Here is a 21,645-nt window from a genome sequence, read left to right as displayed (position 1 = left end):
CAAGGTTTTTTCTCGATATGTGTATGGCACGATATGTATGTTGTTGTGCCGTGCTTGCAATAGAACTAACAAAAATAGACCCTCTTCAGCCATTACTTTGTTTGGCTTTTTCTTCAGTCGCTGCATAAAATTTCCGAAGCCTATTCGTTGCTACTATCGATCTTCAGCCCCCATTCTCTCGCTGTTCCTCCCTCAATCGAATCTTCACGCTATGGGATCTAACCGAATCTTCAGAAAAAAAATCGTTACCATTTCGCATTCCCTTCTGCGTGGCGACAGCAGTAACATCACAGTGTGGATCATTGCGTGGGATAGAGCTCGTAGCCGTAATCAGCTGAAATGATGGTACAAATAAGGATCCGTCTTTGATGACTACATGCGTAGTAGTTGTACCACGGCGGAGTGGGCCGTCTTAACTCTCTCTACTGGCAACAGGGAATTAGCAAGTAAGTTGCCGTCTATGAGTGCCTGTACGGCCGACGGTTGTACCGTATGCGTGCACACGACGAGTTTGCCATTGTGTACGTGGGTAGGAGCGATCGGTGGACAGATTCCTTGGCGTACCATTGGGATCCCTGACTTAGCTTGAATGAGCTGCTTGACTATCTCACCGGGCTAGCGATACACAGAAGTAGCCAGGAGCGCACTTTGGTGGTTACGCAGTAGAAAGCGACAGTAGAGAAGCAACAAATAAGAAATGAAACACAAAAAGTTGTTCGGGAAATCGGAGTAAAGGCTCGCTGTAGTACTAGACAGGAATTATGCAAGAAACTGTGGGAAAGCACGACGAAGTATGCCAAAGAAATATATGTTCTAAGATTTACGTCTGGTGCTGGCGCTAAGTATCGTTCCAGAAACAAAGTGGGCCTGGAACATTGTAGGTAAACCTCGGTGCCTATACGTTAATGCTAAGCGGCACAACATCGGTAAAATCCATAGATGGTAATAATTAACAATAATAAATGTCACGTGGCTGAACAACAGGATCTTCTAATTCAAACGTTAGTCCTCTGTGGTCGCTGTATTTGATGAGAACTCCTTTTCTCTCCATATGGAGATTATGTATCTCGCTATTTCGCTAGCATTTCACTAGCAAAGCATTTCGCTAAAACTCCATCCCACCCACAAGTGTATGCGGTTTCGAGTCTATGTGTTATCCAAACATCCATTGTTCTATGTTGAAACACGTAACGTGTGTGAGAGGTCTTTATGTAGAAGTTTCTATATTCTATAAATTGCTCTGTCCTACCACTTTGGCTCAAAGGAAATTAGTATATACTGTAGTGAGTCTAGTTGATGGCGGGACGGGAACGCTTTCCTATGTTTGTTTACCATTAGAAGAAAACGTTTTATATGCATTAAGTGCTTTTAGTTCTATCGAGCCGCGGCCTGTTTTGCCGGGTAATATTCATTCTGCCGTTGGCACTTATTCGCTCCTGAACTATTTGCGCGTATCGGTTTGTGTCTGTAAAGAAGACTCGTGTTCGCTGATACAGTACACAGGCCATATTGCAAAGTGGCGTATCAACGGCATCACGAATAGGAGAAAGTATAGAAATGCTAGAAAATGAGCGGTACGTGCCTTTAAGCCAGAACGTAACACAGATGATATCGACGATGACGACAACAACTTAAAAAATTAACGAGTACTCCACGCGCAACAAACAGCAACTGTAATTTAGATCTAACGACCTTTCCTTCCGCCATTAATTTCCTCTTAACAGCGCGATGAAGATTTGGTTTGGATGCAGAGGGTTAATTATCAGTGAGCACACGTGTACGATCTCCAACATATTTAATAAAGATTTACTTTCCTAAGCAAGCTGTTTCATCAAAGCGCACATACTGAGATTATAAAAAGTACAAATTATAGGACCTAACTGAACCAACAAACTATCTAAAAGTTCACATTGTGTGAACAAATTGTTTTTGCATTATCAAACAAGTGTATAACAACAGGCAACTAGGTTATATTTATTATCAGGTTTAACTGTATCAGTAAAAACGGTATCAGAACCTTAAGATATTAAAAATTACACTTAATTACTGAAACAATCCTAAGCTAGACATGCGTGTGGGGCTTTTCAAATGCGACATCAGACCCATTACCTACCCCAGATATACGCCGCTGTCTGTCAATAGCTGGACTGCTGTTACCCGTCAAAATTTGGCCAAACAAATACTACGTACTACGAACGATGGTCTACGGGACGTGGCTTTCAGGCCAAACTTCAAGGAGAGTCGAAGACGACCTCCGGTGTTTTTGCTGTACGAGGCGTTATTATATATAAACATTTGAACGTCTCAAAATTAGGTTTAATTTAGGTATCAATCAGTTGCCTAGCATAATGGACAAATTAGTCGTTGAGATGAGCGTCAGCATTGATCATAGTCGAGTGGTCAGCGTGTGTTGTTTATCATGAGTAGACATTAACCATATACGCTTCGGTGGTATTATTAGCTTTCTCCGCATAAAGCTTTTCTAATTTCAGGCCATTTTCGGACAATATATTGCTTGGCCTATTTGTATAGATGGCAAAACTATAGCGCCCAACAAAGAAACGTTGTGATGCGCGTTCACACAAGAGCAAATATACTATGACTTATAATCACGAGGCTGTATTGGACTCACAACATTGTGAAAAGGATGATTTGTTTTGTCATCATGTAGTTTGCCACGAGGCGTTCCATACGCGCATAACTGAACCAGCAAGGGAATTGGTTGTGCTATCGAAATATTAAACACTTTGGTTAGAACACATTTCCTAGCGGACCTGTATGAGCATTTCGTTTCAATGTGATCTCAGTGAATCGAAGAGCAAATCAGCAAATAGAGTAAGCCAGTTACGAAGAACATTGGTACATGTCTTAGCTCCGAAAATGATGTCACAACATTAGATGGTACAAGGCCGCATGTGGCCATTGGTCTAGTAATCTTACCTAGTTGGCTGACAGCGTAATCATCTATGTAAACGCCGATAGATGGCGGTCTATCTACTAGTGCTCACTGTCACTGTTGTTCCGCGCTGTAGCAGTCGGTAATTATGCAGTCTGCGAAGTAATTGCTTCAATTGTTGGCTTCTGCGGACAGGTATTTGATGAGCGTGCACAGAACTTAGGTTGGTTGTCACTAAACTTATCCTCGAAAGGTAAGAGTATTACCCCTAGGAGTATTACTGCCCATGAGGATTAATACCACTTGCCTAAATAGCGGAGTAAATATGTCAAGAATACGTGAGATGTATATTATCTATAGGCTAAAATAGTACTCGCTTATTACACATAGCATGGGCTCGGGCAAACGGCCGTGTTAATGCGGCATTTTCCATCGGTAAAGCCAGCTCCTTGAGAAGAACCATTGTCATTTTGATCTAACGAGTGCCTAGCACTGATTGGGACTTCATTGGCACTTAACACAGCATAACTCGTGCTATAGATAAGGTTTAACCTGATGGGAAATAGATTGAGAACCGTTGTGAGGAAGGTGCACATACCTGTGCAATCCTCATGAGGACATCTGATTGACTGCAGCTTCAGCAGGGAATAACGATGCCATAGTAGAGGAAGAGGAAAGGAAGCGGAGCGTGGAAGAAGTGGACCTTGATACTGGCTAAAATAAAGTGGCTTTCATTGTTTAGTGTCGCTAGTAATAGCTACTTCAGCTACAACTTACTTCCGTCCCTGTCATTGCCCTGTGGAGCACAAATGGCAGGCAGAGCGCACGACGTTGATGTGTTAGCTGGACAATGACGTAAAGAGTGAAAATGCAAACAGAAAGCCATTTCATTGGTGCAAATCGACCAGGAAAGAGTTTCCTAGCGGGGGTTTTGTATTTTGTTGAGCGAAATGATTCGCTATAAGGAATATTTAGCAAGCATCGCCATAGAGATCGTAGGGAACTTCGAGGCCGGAAAGGGCTAGATTTATTTCCCATCGCCAATAGAGGAATTAATGTGTACAGAGTATCGGATATTCGTAGTTTGTGAAAGGCTGTACAAGAAAAGGGCATCAAATAATTTAGATATTCATCTAACAACAAGGTGTCAGCTATCGTACGGCTCAGATGAAAGGGTGCTAGCCAAACACTTATACCGCACGTATTGGATGCGTATTACTGTATTCGTCACACAGATATAAATATTGTATCTAAACATTTCCTCAAGCGGCATATTGTCGTCCTTATAACAGGAGCGCCAAAATCCCAGCGAGATATTTTTTTAATAAATAGGTACATTGCTGACTCGGTAACTCTAGTTTTTCCAGTTAATCCAGTTGGTTCCAATAGTTGACCCGGTATTAGAAACTGCTGATCAGTCAGAAGTTCAATACCGAATCAGGGACACGCACAACTTAATTTACTGCAAATGGGCCGTCACCATTGCTAATAACCATCTTCACCATTGAAGTGTAAGAACATGTACCCCTTGTCGTCGAATGGTATTTCAATGCCAGTAGCCTTACCTATTTTGTCAAAGGATATTAGCGCTAACTATATTTAGGATTAAGAAGATAGCGCTGCAGGCCAGCTGGTCCCGTGTATTCAGTCCACTGTTATCCATAGTGATCAGTGAAGGAAAAGGAACGAGCGACGCTCAGACATAACAATACCTGGGTAGATTACGTGACACTGGAATCCGAAACGTCGCAGGGAAAGATCGCACTTCCTTTTCTGCGCCCTTGTGCTCTGACGATTTCGACTGACCGCACTGCTGTGGAATGGGTATTTGACAACGAGTCAGGTCATACACAGCAGAAGTGGAAGTTTTTTTCTAAGGACAAAGCACTTGACTTTGAACCATATCTGAAATGTTCTGGACTTTTTTTACCAAGATTGTTTTTACCAAGTGTACGTAACAAAAACGTTCTGCAACTGTCATTCCTAATGGTTAAGTTTATTCGATGTAACTGTTATTACAGCTGATCATTTATATATAGCAACACTAAACTTTTGGGCTGATATCTGGCGAAAAATTTCAGAACCGTAAAAAAGTTCTAAAAGGGGTCAAAAGACAAAATAAGGCGCAGAAAGACATCCTGTTAGAAATAGTCTGAACGGTCCAATTAGTAACAGATATGTCCCCTCCAAAATGACTCTCTCTTTCTTTATGAGAGATCCAGGTACATTAAAACTATCTTTTTTTTGAACCATTCTAAAGAATTTTCGTGCCTCTATATCTAAGTCATACTGAGGATCTTTCAATGTGCTTCACGGAAATCTCCCTCGTATTTCCAAAAGCCGCGTAAAAACTAGTAATATCGGCCTCACGCAAAAAAGAACATTTCTAATCTAGGCAGTTCTCGGTGAATCGTACCGTGTGATATTCTATAGTAACCGAAATTTGCTCAAGCTCTAAAAATGACGTACAGTTTGTACCATGGCTACCCTGTGATTTTGCTCTAGCAAGAATTATTTTTTTGGTGTCGAAAATAGCCGGTGAAAATATGTTTGATTTGATAAACAGGCCGCCGATGTTTTCCGGAGTTTGAATAGACCAGCTTGTCATGTAGAGGAAAGACTGGACAGAGCGTCCTAGTTGCAGAAGGAATAATTTCCCGAGGATCACCAAGCAGGAGGAAGGTCAAGGAAATTCTGTATTGAGCTGACTTATGTTACGACATTATGTGCTATAGATACGTTCTGTGCGAAGCGACCGTATCAAGGACCCGGTAGACAGGTCTGCGACCATGTGTAATTAAAGGTAGTCTTCGAACGGGCCCTTCAGGCAAGTATCCACTTGAATGAAGCAAAAGTAGGTTGTGTTATTAACGCTTGACCTGCTAGCTCAACAGGCCATTTCAAGCCGACACTGATCGTTCGTTTTGCTTTTCATTGTTTCTTAAGGACAAACGAGAATTAAGCTAAGCACTACGGAAGTGCGTGGCGATGGTGGTACCACAGAAAGGCCGGCGTAAGAGCATCGTTATGTATGCCGTCTTGTGTTGGCTGCTGGTAGCTGGTAAGGCCTCCAGGCCTTGAGAAGCCAAGTCCTGATGTGTAGCTTCTGATTGGGCGCAGCCTTAACCCAACACTGTTTAGCACGATGTTACGTTGAAACTATCCGCAATCAGTTCAGAGTGTGAAGGGTACTGAGCCATAGGAGTAAGGTTATGGATTCCGCAGCGTTTGATAGGAAGTGCGTGGCAGAGATAGGAGAACCGAACTAAGGAGCGGACTGGAAGCATGTCATAAAAGCTTTCATGGCGCGGATTTGTTGGTTCATGTCAAAAGACAGCGTCGATATGCGATCTCTAAACAGGTGTAAACAAAGAGGCAGACAAGTTCTAACAAAAAAAAAGAATTCCTTCGTGTTTTTTAGCACTCTTGAAATATTATATAGTCGAGTCTTTGTAATTCCAATAGTATTGTTTTCGTTTACAGTTCAGATTTATTTTCTGCAAATACAGAGAGATCTATCGTGTCCTTTGGGTACGAAAATAAGAGACATATGCAGAGGCACGAAAGATACAAACACATATTTATTTCCCATGCGTCACCAACGGCACATGCTACATACTTAGCGTCAATAAAGGAAGTTAATTATCTTCATTCTATATGATAACATGCATAGCATGTGAACTATTGGCTGACGCATCGATAATAGCTGTGTGTATATCCAATAGAACAGGAGCCACTGTGGCTATATCGTACGATTAACAAACATTATAGAAACACTAACATCGATCACCATCATTGTAAGTTACTTCTCTTACTCTGTGCCGGCCAACTTCTACATCTATCAAGCAGGGCGCATACCTGTGTTTATTTTCACATGTAGTAGTAGGTTTCTACTATTCGATAGCAAAACTAAGGACGTAATTATTGCAATGTTTAATGTGTTCTGGATTTGTAATATTTTTCAGAAACTACTCCGACCGCCAGGAGTTTCAAAATGGCGATCAGCTCTCCCGGAAGCCAATTCTGCGCGAGATAGCAACTCGCCATTTCCTACATATTGTTATTGTGACTGTTATTCAAGTACCGGTGAACACTCTCCACCAATCAGCTACGGCTAACCTATCCAACTCCATCCTTATTGGTAAGAGACACCAATCATTTCAAATTAAAAAGAAGATCGTGTCGGCTAGTTATATAAATATAAAAATCGGGCTTTGAAAGAAAAAAATGAGAGCTTACTGCAACGGTACCATAATCTCAGATTTACTCCACTCTGATACAGGATTTAGGTTTATTTTACAAATTTTAAACGTATCCATATTAATGAAGGTATATATATATAGCAGGTAATTAGATGTAATGTTTACTCTTAGAGTAAAAGTATAGTATTTATTAAAGGGCCAGTGAAAAAAGTGTGACGGTTTCACTTTTATTTGCTTTAATTACAGTGAGCGGGTGTGAGCGTGGTCCCGCAACGTGGCCGATTCGTACCGTCCTGAGCTGTTCAGTCTGTTGTCACGTCAATTGTGTATTGTGTGATTCTGTTCGTATCCGCTATATTCCGTCACGGCGGCTTACAGCAACGTCAGTTGATCATCTCCGTAGGCCAACTGCAGCAGAAATAGCAGTAGTGACTCTTTATCAGGACCGGTATAATGGGGGGCCGAAAATGTCGCTTGGCATTCATGTTTGCCCTCACGACAGCATTCTTTCTTGTCGAAATTACCGTTGGCTATGTTACCAACTCGATGGCATTGGTAGCAGACAGCTTTCACATGCTCAGCGATGTCGTCTCACTCGTGAGTAGATTGTATCCATTTTTCCCACCTGTTGTAAACGGGACAAGGCTAATGTTTCACATCGACCTCAGTTTTGCTTGAAAAGCAAAAATAATGTGCTTCATTGCGAGCGCCATTTTCACCAAATGGGCTTCGATTATAAACATGATAAAAAATTTATTAGTAATGATTTACCAACTCATGTTATGGTAATAAACCATTAAGACTATAATTGATTTGTACCCTTTCAAAAGAAGCGGCACCGCCTGTACGAAGATATAGCTCTTTGTAGTGTCTGGCATTTAGCTGAGTTTTAGAATCAGTAATCACAGCATAGCTACGCTTAACTGTGTTTTCCAGTGAGCGGGAGGAAAATGAGTAAATGTCCATTTAGTATATAAAATGAAAAATTAAAAATCGGGACATAAAAGTATTAACAACAGGAGTCTGTTCCTTTTTAAAAGCCCTGTGCAAGAATTGGAACGGTAAGGGTATCGTAGGCATATGACTGAGACAATGGCATCACTATGGTTGGAAACTGAGCTCGGTTGGGTCAATGAATCAATAGGCCAACAGTAAAATTTTACTCACCGTAGATCGACACTCATAGTTCCAATGATTTACACCGCAACGCGCATCAACATTATTATAGCAAAATTTCTTAGCTGCAAAAAGATCAGCGGCTAGAAGAAGCAGCCGATAGCGTTTACGTAATTGTTTTCAAGTTTTCCATCAAACCGTTTCTGCCTGGATTCTCCCAAGCGACAGATTTCAATATTCAGAGGGCTTCGGCACGACATTTACCATTGGAATGTTTAGGGTAGTCTGTATTTACGTTCGGTAACATTAAACACTATGCGCTTCCCAATCAAACTTTATAGTCTGGCTTAACCACTCGATACGAGTCGTTTGCTACACGATGCAAGGAATCATCGCTGGATCCTCTCGAGTCCTTATTGTTTCTTGTATATTCCTAAAATCTGACGTTGGATATCTACATAATCATTTTTTTCCACTTTCCGATGTAACGAATATTCTTATAATTGTATAGGCGTAAAATTTACACAACGGTGCTCAACGTAGGATTCACGCAATCGTATTATCCAGATAATCCAGTTATATACTGCCACACTATAACTACAGGCATATATGCATGTTTTTTTGTGTGCGTCTTTAGTAAGTATGCATATGAACGTACAGGGTGGTCGAAAAGTCACAGCGCAGTACGAGAAAGCTTTTTCGATGTTTGGAAGGGTATTCATTTGACATTTGTTTATGTCGCGAATTACCGCAATAAGGAACGAATTTAACTGGGCAATACCTTCGTAACAGGAACACCCTAACACTATTTTTAAGCATAGTACGAACTCGTATTACTATATAATAGCATTTGAATGAGCATGCTAGTCTCCGTTATATAATAAGGCAACATAATCTTTTAGTAACGGTACTCGAGTCGCAATTTCAGATATGTTTCACAGTCTAATTTGCCTCCTATTACAATCATTTACGTACCTACTAAGACGACGCTCAAACTGTCAAAACACTTTCGGACTGTCGGGAGCTTGTGAAACGTTATAGCGCCAGTCTTGCGCGTTTCATCTACGCGCAGGGTGAAACCTTGAAGCTGCCATAAATCCATCCATCCATCTATCAATACGAAGCGATGACACCTGGCACGGCGCTCTGTCTGGTCGTTGTTGCGTTTGCTGCTTGGCTACGCCACGAGCCTAGACGATTTCTTGCAGCGCGTGACGTTCTCATGTACGTACGTGGTGTTTGTACAGGAAAAAGTAACCGATGCCCCATTACTCGACAATGAATCGAGCTGAGAACAACAGCGGGCGAATTTGAACGCTGAACTTAATCATTTCTAGCACCAAAAGGAATACTACCGTTGAGGGCTAGGGACCAAACGTAGGTGTGCCGTTATTAGAGGTTCGATGTTAGATTTTTGCTCGGTTGTTCTTTCCGCGCAGAGTTAACCTTTATTGGTATCAGTGTCATAGTTTCACAAGCACTTGCCTGCAGTACGGGAATGCTTTATTCGGTTTACAGGTCGTTTTTTTTTTTGTTAATATACAGGAAACATCTACTTGATGATGATATTAGTTGCAAACGTCATTTATGTTACGATGCGTCACAGCCTGACCGCGTCCTTATTTCAGTGTTTCATGTCAGTATGGTCTTCCGTCTTCACCCTTATTGTTAGTGTTTGGCCTTGTGAGAAAATGCGCTTCACAATCGGATTATCAGTGTTACCAATAACCTGTATAATATCACTATTATTAGTATTGATCTACTGTATAATTATGGCTAGCTAGAGGCATCTGTAGCGCCTGCGTAGAAAACTGCATGAATGGCGTCGCTGCCCGATCGACGGTGTGCCTGTCTATACGTCAATTTATTCTATATATCTTAAAATGTTTGGTGGATGTCAACACTACTATCCATTAGAATTATTCCACTAGTCAAAGCATCATTAGGCTTTAGCCTATATAACATCCCCTGTATAGGTCCAGTCTATTTATTTAGAAGGTCCTTATCATTGATTAAGCCTGGATTCCACACTGGCGTTATGTAGGTTAGGGTGAATTTTTCATATCTATCTGTACCGATAATGACGGCGGCAGTGTGTACGTTAGAGAGCTTATATACATGCACACCAAAAGACCTCGCATAGTACCTTGGGGACACTTAGACATTTTACTAGTACTCTCAGAATATTGGCCTTCAAAAGTGTCGTTACTGAGAAAAGCTTCAAGCCAAGCTATTGAACAGCTTCTTACTCCAAAGCTCGGAACCAAGGCCGAAAGCGTATTTGAAGCTAACGTAAATAGCGTCGAAGTACTGAACGTTGAACCTGATTGCCTAGTCCGATTCAGGATCCAGGAATAAAAACTCGGGGACAGTCGAGCCTAAATGAGACGAGAGGATGTAATAGCTAAGAAGTCAACTGAAAAAAAATTTATCAATGGCCGTTAGTGCGACCTTTTCTATTTGTTTTTAACTGACATTAGGTAACTTTTACATTAAATAGTAAGTGCTAAGTAGACGATGCGAGATAGCTATATACGGACGACGCTTATTCTACTTCTATTCCTTCTAGCTATAGCTTTTAGAGGAATCAACGGTAATTTCTGTTGCTATTAAGCGTTAACAGTTTGATCTGTCCATCGTTCGCGGTGCACGTCGATTTGTATGCACTTGGTGTTATTTGCACGTTAGAAAGGCATGACATCGTTTGTTTTTATATCTGCGTGGCTAATTATTGAAAAGATTTGCAATGAAGAGCCATTCACGGCACTGCTGTATTTAGAATAGACGAGAGTATAGATTTGTCGATACAAAAACGGTGTAACTGATATGATTACTATTCACAAACAGCATTTCGTCACCGGGAAGAGGATAGTGGTCGTTTGAGCTTTCATGCTTTAAGTGTACAACTCGTTTCTGAAAAAAGGTAAATAAGGCATTGAGGATTTGCTCTTCTTGTCCGTATGCGCGTTAGTGCATCAGCGAGTCTTCGATAATGTATAAATTAACTAGTTCAATCTTCCGGACGCTTAATCATTTGATCGAAAAAATGTAATATCCATACATAGTAAAGTTTTCGATCGGATCCCGCGGTCGTCATCATGCAAGTTTTCGTAGGTCTTCCGGTGCAATGTCTGCTAAATATAACGATATAGGTCAAAACGTACCTCCTAAATATAATTAACTCGTTAGGGAATTTCGTTAATAGAGTAAAAATTAACGTTATAAAATTGCAATTCCTATACCTATGGCTATGTGGTAGATAATGGATTTTCTTTCTAATTAGAGGATCTAACCTTCTATTTGTTTTCCGCTTCTTCCGTTGTTTTTTTAATTTTAGATGTGCATCAGAGAACGATCTGTGTTTAACAAAGAAGGAAAACATCCAATTAACCCTATGAGGGTTTAACTGATGTTTAGTTAATGTTTAGATTCCATTAAAAATGGGTACGTAACTGTGGATCTATAAATATCCATAAATTGTTTATGAAATAAAAGATACAGCCAATGTTAGGTCGTACAAACGCCACTTAACGAACAAATATGTCAATTAGTGACATTCTGTTTGGGAATGTTCGTTGGAAGAAAGCTACCACTTTTGGAAGTTCTGATATACGCGCGAGGAAGCGAACTTAAAGCTTTTAGGTTGATAACTCACAGCAAGTTCAACGGTTATCAGACTATTTAACCAATAGGCGTTCGTCAGCTATTGGCGGCAGCATTGCAAACATGAAAAGACGGATCAGGCTTAATTAAACCGCGAGTGTTTCATGATGATGTTGTAGATTACTACTTAATCGGGTTTTGTCTGGGGTCTGTCCTTAGTGCACTGCGTTAAATGGCCATCTCCCCAAGTAACCACCAGTTAAAAACTGAAGTATTTTATAGCTACGGACCGATAAAGAATTAGAGGCAGGGCTAACATCCTTTATGCGTCTGACAAACAAAGAACCCTCTACCTTTTACAAGGGTAACTTATGATCATTGTAAGAGATGTTTGTAATTGTAATGAGAAAAATAGGCGCAAATAAAAAATTAAAAAAAAATAAAGCACTCTACAAATGGCGATAGTGTTCGCTTGACAAGCTCGAACATGTGTGTCTCCTTCTATGTAGAACTTCCATTAAATAGCTGGAAGAGAATCAAAATATATATATTTATTATAGCTGTTACTGTCCTTAAAAGTTGAGTAAGGCCATTTTGTTAGACCTTTCAATTCAATGTATACAACGAGCGAAACTCTTAAGGACTGATCGAGCTCATTAACCTCAAACGAAATTTTTATTTGTACCACTATGCGTTATTGACCCCAATCCGCCAAAGTGATGCGTTGCCTAAAAGGGGATCTTTGCCAACACATCTTCTCGAATAGTGTTTGAGCTTATCTTTGAACGAGTGAAATGCTCCCCCGAATACTGACACTGGGCGCCGTGATCGACTACTGACTGACGGGGGTTAGTAGCCGGCTGATTGCTGAATAAGGGTAAACGAAAAGTTAAAAGCATAGCGATCAAACGACGAAGACAGCCAGGTGTGGCACAAAATTTGAAGATAGGGTAATACGTACACTCCTGGCAAATCGTGGTGATTTAGGAATCACACTGGTTCGAGTTTTTTTTGTCTCATGTTCTTGAGCCAGACTTTGTCCCGGCGATGAAATGCTCTCTGATTGCGAGAGTAATCATAGATCAACGGATAGCTGGCGTTGCTTCTGTTTCGTCAAATGTAGACTATGGACCCATATCTGGAGTTAAATTATGCCCGGATTTTCGCGAAAAGCATCAAATATAAACTTTCAATTAACTGTCGTTATAATTGGCTTAACCAAAAAAAGGCAAAATGTTTTTCGGAGCCATTCGACAGTATATCTAAAACGAAATATTTATTGGGGTTGACATAGCACAGAGACCATATGCATTAATTTCACCGACACAACACTGAAACTGACCAAAAAATGATGAATGATTAAAAAATTGACACTTTTAACTGATAGATTGAGACCCAAATAGGCACACGATACACATTTCTAACAAACATTTTTTCGGCTATGAACTAAGCGATGATTGTAACCCCAATACGATCTAGGTATTTGGATGACAGATGATTTACATGATGATGCCATTAATCTGTACTCGTTTGGGATCCACGTTGGCTAAAAAGCAGAATTTTTAGGGAAGGGTCTAATCTGTACGTATGGTATCCATATTAATCAGTACGTGAAGCTTTTATTGGCTTTAAGCGTGCAATAAACCCAGTAAAACAAGTCATCACTAAACAATTATGTCGCGCGTCGTTGGGTGCTATGCTATTTTAAGTAAACATCTCTAGTTAATGAGATTGAAGGGGACGACAAGCCCTAACAGTCTTGTTCTCAGTAGATTAGGTTTCTTTTAATTTCCTAGATATTTCGTTAATCAGCCTAGAAATATAACGATGTAGGGTGTCAAGGCCTTTTGTAGACGAAAAAAATTATCTTGCGCATGTATTTACAAACCCCAAGCTCGAAGTGATCGGCCGTCGCATACTGAATGTGTTACTAATAGCAAAGATGATTTCGAAGAACAATCACATGCGTTGGGGGCACTCTAATTATAGATTCGACTACGGATGAGCAGTGGAGATTAGTTTATTGCTATTTTGTCGTCATGGTGTGCTTGTTGTGCCTAGAATTAAAGCAGCTGTGTGACTGATGCAATGGTGGTGAAGTGAAGACAACTCCATGTGGGCCGATCGACCGCCGATGAACGCTTCGAGGGCGATCAGAGCTTCATACCCATGCATTGCTATTACTAGTGATGATTAAAAGAAGATGCAACATCGTAGCAACAATTAATGACCCAATTATCATGTCGGCTACTGCTGCTGCTTCATGGGGAAACACGTGTATTATTTTTAAAAGAACCAACGTAGTTGCGAGGTAGCGGGTCAAATGAACCTTATCGTTTATAGCGTCTTTATCGTCTAGAAATAACCGCAAATATTTAATCAACAAACTTCGGTTGTCTTTTTTTTGCACGATCTATCCGACTCTGCGAACGCTATCTACGAGTCAATTCGGGAATGCGCAGTTAAGATTTGAAGCATTGTCACAGACCCACTTATATACTTGCCTATATCCCGTTATCTTTTACTTTTTCTGTCTTTGAATTGTGTTTCTCTGCCGAGTAACTTTATATCGGTTAAAGTGGTATTAGGCCATGCCAGCTAACTCCCACGTAGAATACACGGAATAGAGGTTCAGATGGAAACAGAAAAAGAAACAAAAAAATTGGGGTATTATGATTTTAACCAAGTCTATCTATTTCAATTTATAGGTAATACAAAAGCTTTTTCCTTTTGACAGTTCGAACTTGACAATGTACAAACAATACCCACTGGGTGTTAACCAGATACTGAAAATGGCTCGAAGAGTGACAATGCTACAATATTGTTTCCAGAATACTGGAAAGTCTTTTACTAAGCTTATATACAGGGATCGATCGGTCTCTTACATGGAGTCATAGCAGAGTGATTTGTGAAAGATCTCGCATTCAAAAGTGCGTTAAAGGCCCTTTTGTTCGAGAACAACGGCGGCGATGGCATCTAACGTTTGAAATATTGGTTTTTAGAATTTCTTGCGTCGCCATTGCAATATTGAATGATGTTGGCGATGGCATGTTGGAGGTCAATTCGAAGTTCCTATGTTACACACATGAGAATGTCGGCTTCTGTATCGAGGTCACCACAAAGCAAATTCCAAGTCTTTCTGCCACCTGGATCTACCAGAAAAGAGTGGTGACTTTTACCTATTGTCTCGTGTGTACTAAATTGGCCATCGTTCTTTCGTTATCAGGGTATTTACGAACCCGCGTAACTGATGTCGCTGCTGTCGCCGCTGCAATGTTATGTAATAGTGTAGTTCGTTTCGCTACGTCGTCATTAGCCCTACTGCCTAAACGAAGGGTTGACGCGCATGTGTGGCAATCTGACTGGAATGCATTGACCCCCTTGATGAGGATTTTTTCCAGTTGGAATTTGCCTGAGTAGGAACAGAACTGTATGCGCGTTGGAGGAGTGATTGGTGGACACTAAAGTAGAACTTCCGCATGAGCACATAACGTGATGGGAACTTCTCTTTCTAGAACGTAATTCAACGCCATCTGAAGTGTCGCTTCACAAGGGCGAAGCGCATGTTTTATGGACGCCAGCACGCTTTTCATTCTTCATTATCACCTGTTTTTCATCATCCTTATGCGTAACGATGTTCACGATCAAAATCGATTTTTGTGACTTTAAATGTCGTCCAATTGCTGAGCATCATTATTTTAGGTAGCATGTTATATATATTTGTCGGCATACAAATGCAATATATTCGCATAGTACGGGTTACGTTACGTTACGTTACGTGACATTAGCCTGTTAGTCTCCCATTGGGTTAATCGTTCTGAACCGCGTTGAAACGCATAGTATGGAAATGGACATCTGACGATCAGTGACGTCTGCACGAAGAGTTGAAAACAGTTGCTCTTGGAAAGTTTTCTATCGGTTCTTTCTGCTCAAACAAACTTAGCATATTTATAACCGGATTGAGAGAGATTCCCTTAATTACATCGCTCTTGTTTGTAGTTAGTTTTCGTCAACGATCGAAATGTTCTTGTAATAGCTTTTCGAGCTAGGCCGTCTCATGTGTTTAAATTTAAGAAGCAAACTCGTTGTCACTCTACCATCATGAGGCTATACCGAGAGTTCTGTACCTGGGAACTTCAGTTAAAATGGAGGCTGTTACTGACTCAATATTTGACCGTTAGGATTCTTAAATTCTGCACAACGCATCTCAAGGATTCTAGCGTTAGATTTGAGTAAATGATTGCAAAGAAGGTCGGTACACTTTTCGCTTAAAGTTCTTGTTTGGGCTAACAAGGGAAGCAGGTGGTGTATCAAAATATAGACAGTCTTATTCCAGGGATCAGAATTGCACGATGGCAATGAGACACAGTTTGAAACAGGAATTAACTAATTTTGGCGCATGTCTGACAAAGCAGCCTATTCATATGGCCTATTATAGGCACACAATTGTACATGTAATGTAAGCGGTCCCAGATTATTATTCTTTGAGCGTTCTTTTTTGTCTTCTGAATATCGTGCGTTTAGGTGATTTTCGCTTGTTGTGGTTCGCCTGGTAGCATACATACATTCACAGTAGCGCACATTTTTGAAGTTACTGTGATCATTTCAGGCTCCATTTCTATTACGAGACTGATCAAGCCTATAGGATGCATTGTCGACTCGCACATCACAGGCCCGAAGATACGTCGGATGACTCCTATCATCTTTCAGTTCCTTTGTTGTACTGTCCGTCATTCCTCATAGATGTCCTTAATATATATATATATGCACGCTATGAAATTTCTGCATTCTGCTCAGACTGTGCTTTGCCCACTACGAATTCGTTTTATGAGAATGAGAAGATAGGGCCGAGGACCTTGAGCTCCGTAGTTCATCTATGTTCGTCATATGTAAAAAGTAGTGCTGGTGCAGGCTTTAACAACAGCTAAAGCAACGCTAACGATGAAAAGCTCTTCACTGCAGATTTTCTATTTCTTAGTTTATCCTACTCAGTGTGTTTGCCTTACGCTACACAAAAATCTTATTTAAATTATGGTAATATACCAACGATACGCAATACCTACGCAGATAGAAAAGCGACCCCTATTGCCAATTACCAGAACGAGAAATTGCGCTCTACGCCAGACGAGATGGCGAAAATACAAACGAGAGCCAGTGTACCTCTCAGTGAGATCTATGGAGTCTTTGTAATATCGATGGGTAGAGGAGTGTACGAGATTAAAGTACTCCTTGATTAAAATAAGTTTTCATCTATTGTGACTACACGTATATAGATTTTTTTAGTTTGTGTACAAGAAGTTAAGATAGTTGTGCAGTAGAAGAAAGAGGAGGCGTACAAAACAGCGTGTGGCAGCTTTTGCACTTTGTCTTTATCGGATCTGTGGGACAAATTTAGAGATTTTTGTTCCTATGGACAAGCAAACGTAAGCAAAAGAATACACTATATATATATATATATATATATATATATATATATATATATATACACTAGGAAACGAATGAGATTTTAAACATACGCTATCAAATCCTAGAAGTAGTTTATTGAAATGATGTAATGTTAAGTTAGTAGCCTTATATTTCTCACTTTCCGAGGCAGGTTGTACAGTGATTTTATTATTCGCACGCAGCATAAAGTTTTATCACGTAAAGCGTATCACGGACTACCGGTATTCCAATATAAGTCCCAATTAAGTTTCAAAGCTTGAATAGATTTTTCTTTTTAAGGTACGTTTTTGGATTTGCAGTTCGTGTCCATTTCTATATTTCTCAGGCCGAAAATCTCGAATGGTGAAAGTAATTTCTATCATTTCAAAGTAATTCCTTCCAATCGATGACAATTACGATGTTTAATAACATCACCAGTAGATTGTTGTGTAAGACAAATATTATTATGGTTATCAGCGATTTAGCACGATGTCATTATGCTTTTACAGAACGGTTTTCAGAGTTAATTAGCGATTTTGGTAGAATTGTTTTGTTTTTAAACTATCAGTGTAGCGATCGACAAAACAGGTAAATTCAAAATCAATGGCTCTTCCGTTGTCGTTGTTACAGAGAATAATTTAGAAAAATTATACCTTCTTCCGGTAAAGCCTCTCTCTATGATTTTGTTTTTACTAGCATAACTGACACGGTTTTGTAATCTGTTATCAAAAAAGTTACGTTAGGTAGGTAGATAAACTATTCAGAAGGATTACTACCGGCTATTGTTGTTGACGCTGTTGCCAGTGATCGCTCACGAATTCACTGCTTGACTAAGTTATCCTATTTAGCTGATGACGTTCCGATTCCGTCAAGCTATTTTTACGCTCGCCTGGGCTTGGAAATCGGAAGCACGCGGGTAAACATCTCAGTTTGACTTTGTATAACAACAACGCTTCCTATTTCTCCCGAGCTACTAAAAATCGTGACGATATTGGTCAATCAGTATGGACTGAAACACGTGCCTAACCCCCTTTGGTGTGTGTATATCTGTTACTATTAGCGTGTGCAACTAATAGGTAGTTGGCAATATTAACAAAGTCAGCACCGTCCAAGCGCACTTTTTATATAATTATTTTATGGAACATCTATCAAGTCGTGTCACAATATCAATAATATAATAAAAAAACAATAATCTATAGTTAACTATGTCGGTAGTAAAATGTAAGTGCCGATTTTAGACACTGTCATACCTAGCATTACTCAGTGAAGATTACGCTTATAGCAATAGAAGCAAGGGCAATAGATTAATAAAATTATGCTATTTAATGAAATTTATTAGCTAGTTTTCCTTCACCGGGGTTGTAAAATACTAATAATTTTTATTATTATTAGTACTAACGTTTGATAAATAACGGATGTTATATACCATTATTGACGAAAATTATGTATCATACATACACAACTGTAATATTTGTAGCTCAATAATATACAGGTAATATAACAGACAGATAGGGTAACTGATTCATTTGATACTAGTACCTAAGGGATTCGTGTATTATTTCTTGCCACCTCAAGCAAAATGCTATTTTTCTTACGGAACGTTTATAAAAATTACTTTGCTAAATAAATTACTACTTACTAAATTTTTTGGCCATTAACACAAATGGTACAACGCTATTCGGACAAGTGTATTTGTCTGCCCGTAGCTTGCCTGCATCCAGCTGCTAAATATTGATTGTTCGAGCCCATTGATCGACATAAGGTACATGTCAGCCATATATATGGATCAACGAAATAACCGCCGTACTGTTGCGGTCGCGATGTGGCGAGCATTCGAAGAATGGAAGTAATCATGATTGAACGATGCAGTTTTATCGACCTTCTATCCCTTTATCAATTGACCAATTTCACTTTTTCAACAATAACATAGTTTATATAAATTAAATTTCCAAATGGCGTGTTAGCATATTTATTAAAACGCTGAGTGTATTGCTGTGGATACGGATAGCGTGGGTCATCGTTTCTATTAAATGTCTACTTTATGTCATGGTTAGGGGAGAATAGAAAGACTCACCGTAGCTGGTGTTTGCTTTTTCGTGCTGGGTATGTAGTTTAGCTCTGCTTTATAATTACTCGAATTGAAACCGTTATACGCGTTTACTTACTTTACTACTAGAGTAATATCAGGCTCCATTACTAAGCAACGGGCAGATGGACTTTGTTGGTGAACTTTTTGATTAACACTGGGACGGTATCACAGGGCTCATTGTGCTGCGCCCTTTCAGGTGCTTATAGATGAAGAAATATGTTGCAACTCTAAGATAAGAAGGTGGCGTCTTTTAGGCCAAATGGTGGAAAGTTTCGTCGTGAACTCAATTAGACAGTGTAATCGAAGCCCTCGGTTATGATGACTCCTTGCTCTAAGGTGGCCTTCACTGGAATTCGCTAGATTATTTTTATGAGGCGTCTTCGAATGAAAATACAGAAGATCCCGATAAGAGATCATTAATGTGCTCACTTGTATAGTGAAGAAAACGTTTTTGAAGATTGCAAATCGAAACAAGAATGTGCACGGTCCAGATCTTGATCTGAATCTGTACTTGCCATGGTGAATGGTGATGATGCCGAATGAGCATGACCGGCGAAAATTATACTTCCAGCGCATGAAAGAAACACATTGAAATATTAGTATCTATTCAGACGCAGTCTTAGATAGTTCGTTCATTGTGTATAGTACGCGAATAGCGGGAGAAGCCAGAAGATCGTCAACTAAATCTCCGATTAATAGTCAGACGCATAAATAAAAATGTTTTAACGGTAACTAGAACGCTGTATATATACCGTGCTAGGCTAGAGCACAGGTGTATGTAAGTAGCTGCTATAAAAGCCAACTTGCGAAAGACAAACTGTGCTTAAGACCAGACGAAGAGAAGACTTGCTCGTGTGAGCGAACTGATGCGAGGCACCCCCGGTGATACCAAAGATCGCTAGTTATGCCATTTGCTAGATAGCTTTCGGGACAATAGAACTCATCCAGCATGTGTTCAGAGACGTCTACAAAACGCAAAATAGAGCTAGATGCACTGGTCGTAGAAGGGCACAAGATAAGAGCATTTCGAAGGATAAGCGTGACCGAGTTCTAATAGATCAAATGTTATAGTTTATACTTTTTTGTTTTAAATTTTATTTCTATCATTTTTTTTCTCCTTTCCAATTTTTTAATACATTTGTAATTGAAAATGTAGGTAAGCATACGCCTTTATCTATATAAGCGCAGAGCGAGACGCATTTCCCTGCCAGCCGACGATGACGCAAAATCAGTTTGCTTGTTTTATATACATAATGTCGATAAAGAAATTAAATGGCTTTTCGTGCATGCGTATAGTTGTAACATATGTACAAGACGCACCATTTACATCTAAACTTCAAGAGTTACATCTAGACATCATCGCTTGTAGAGCTGTGCATTTTTTGAAGCCTTCCGAGGACAATGACTAACAACCTGCATCCTATCTGCTTTTTCAGATTGTTGCCTTTATGTCAATCAAAATGTCACCCAAAAAGTGGTCAAAAAATACATTCGGTTGGGCACGAGCTGAGGTAAGTTCATACAAATTCAAAAAGTTCGAAAATTACACTTTACGCCGTCTTGATGCTTCTTATAATATAATAGTAGCAGTCTTTTATAATTTCGCGTCCGTTACCTTAAAGATTTGTCATCAGTATATTGTAATTCCAATTACGTGTTTCCGATAAATATAAATCCAAAAATAGATTTGGATTTATTAGTAAAGATGGGGTCAGTAGCTTATTATGTATAGTGCATTTCAGGCTTGTTTTTGAAAGCTTAGTTTTTTTTACATCCTTTGTATTACTTTACTGATTCTTAGCTGGTGCCCATTTCGTTTGGCCAGAGAAAAATTGGCGCATTAGACTACAGTCGAAATCCCTACCTTTGCAAAAATAGTGTCGCATGGAAAATTGAAATTAAGAAAACTTAAATTATTTGCCGAACTGGTTGGTGGAATTATGAAGAGCTACGATCGTAAAGAACGGAATAAACAATAAGCCCTCTAATATAATGACAATATACTCCCATAAACTACGGACTGTATTTACTTCAGGGCAGTGTAAGATGATGTCGCAATTGGATAGCAATCCTAGATATGATGAATAGAATCGTTTGTTTTGTTATACAATGTTGATCGATGATGCGGTCACTTTTTAATAAACGTTTTTATCATGTTTCTTATTGAACTTCACTATAATCAATATATTTCAGGTCCTCGGGGCTCTAGTCAATGCGGTGTTTCTAGTGGCACTGTGTTTTTCAATTTTCGTCGAAAGCCTGAAACGGTAAGTCAAGACGCCCATCCAGCTTAGTTCGTTTGTATAAGAACGCAC

At 39.7% G+C, this 21,645-nt stretch overlaps 1 protein-coding gene across 5 annotated transcripts in view; it reads left to right on the top strand.

Annotated features, from left to right (window-relative positions):
- The window catches only part of LOC111247142 (proton-coupled zinc antiporter SLC30A1-like), a 66,031-nt gene that overhangs the window by 26,427 nt on the left and 17,959 nt on the right, over positions 1 to 21,645 (top strand). For 3 of the 5 annotated variants that reach the window (XM_086983194.1, XM_086983193.1, XM_022797745.2), the window contains 4 exons: positions 6,862 to 7,037; positions 7,345 to 7,695; positions 20,767 to 20,841; positions 21,524 to 21,597. In XM_086983194.1, the coding sequence (XP_086839320.1) occupies positions 7,552 to 7,695; positions 20,767 to 20,841; positions 21,524 to 21,597 (293 nt within the window). In that variant the 5' untranslated portion in view covers positions 6,862 to 7,037; positions 7,345 to 7,551. The remainder of the gene's footprint in view (positions 1 to 6,861; positions 7,038 to 7,344; positions 7,696 to 20,766; positions 20,842 to 21,523; positions 21,598 to 21,645) is intronic. The other 2 variants (XM_086983195.1, XM_086983196.1) reach the window with 2 other exon arrangements.

This window comes from Varroa destructor, unplaced genomic scaffold (assembly GCF_002443255.2).
Source record: "Varroa destructor unplaced genomic scaffold, Vdes_3.0 BEIS01000003.1, whole genome shotgun sequence".
In the NCBI taxonomy this organism is placed as follows: Eukaryota; Metazoa; Arthropoda; class Arachnida; order Mesostigmata; family Varroidae; genus Varroa; species Varroa destructor.
Note: the sequence above shows the minus strand (reverse complement) of the source record. Positions and strands in the feature narration are given on the sequence as shown.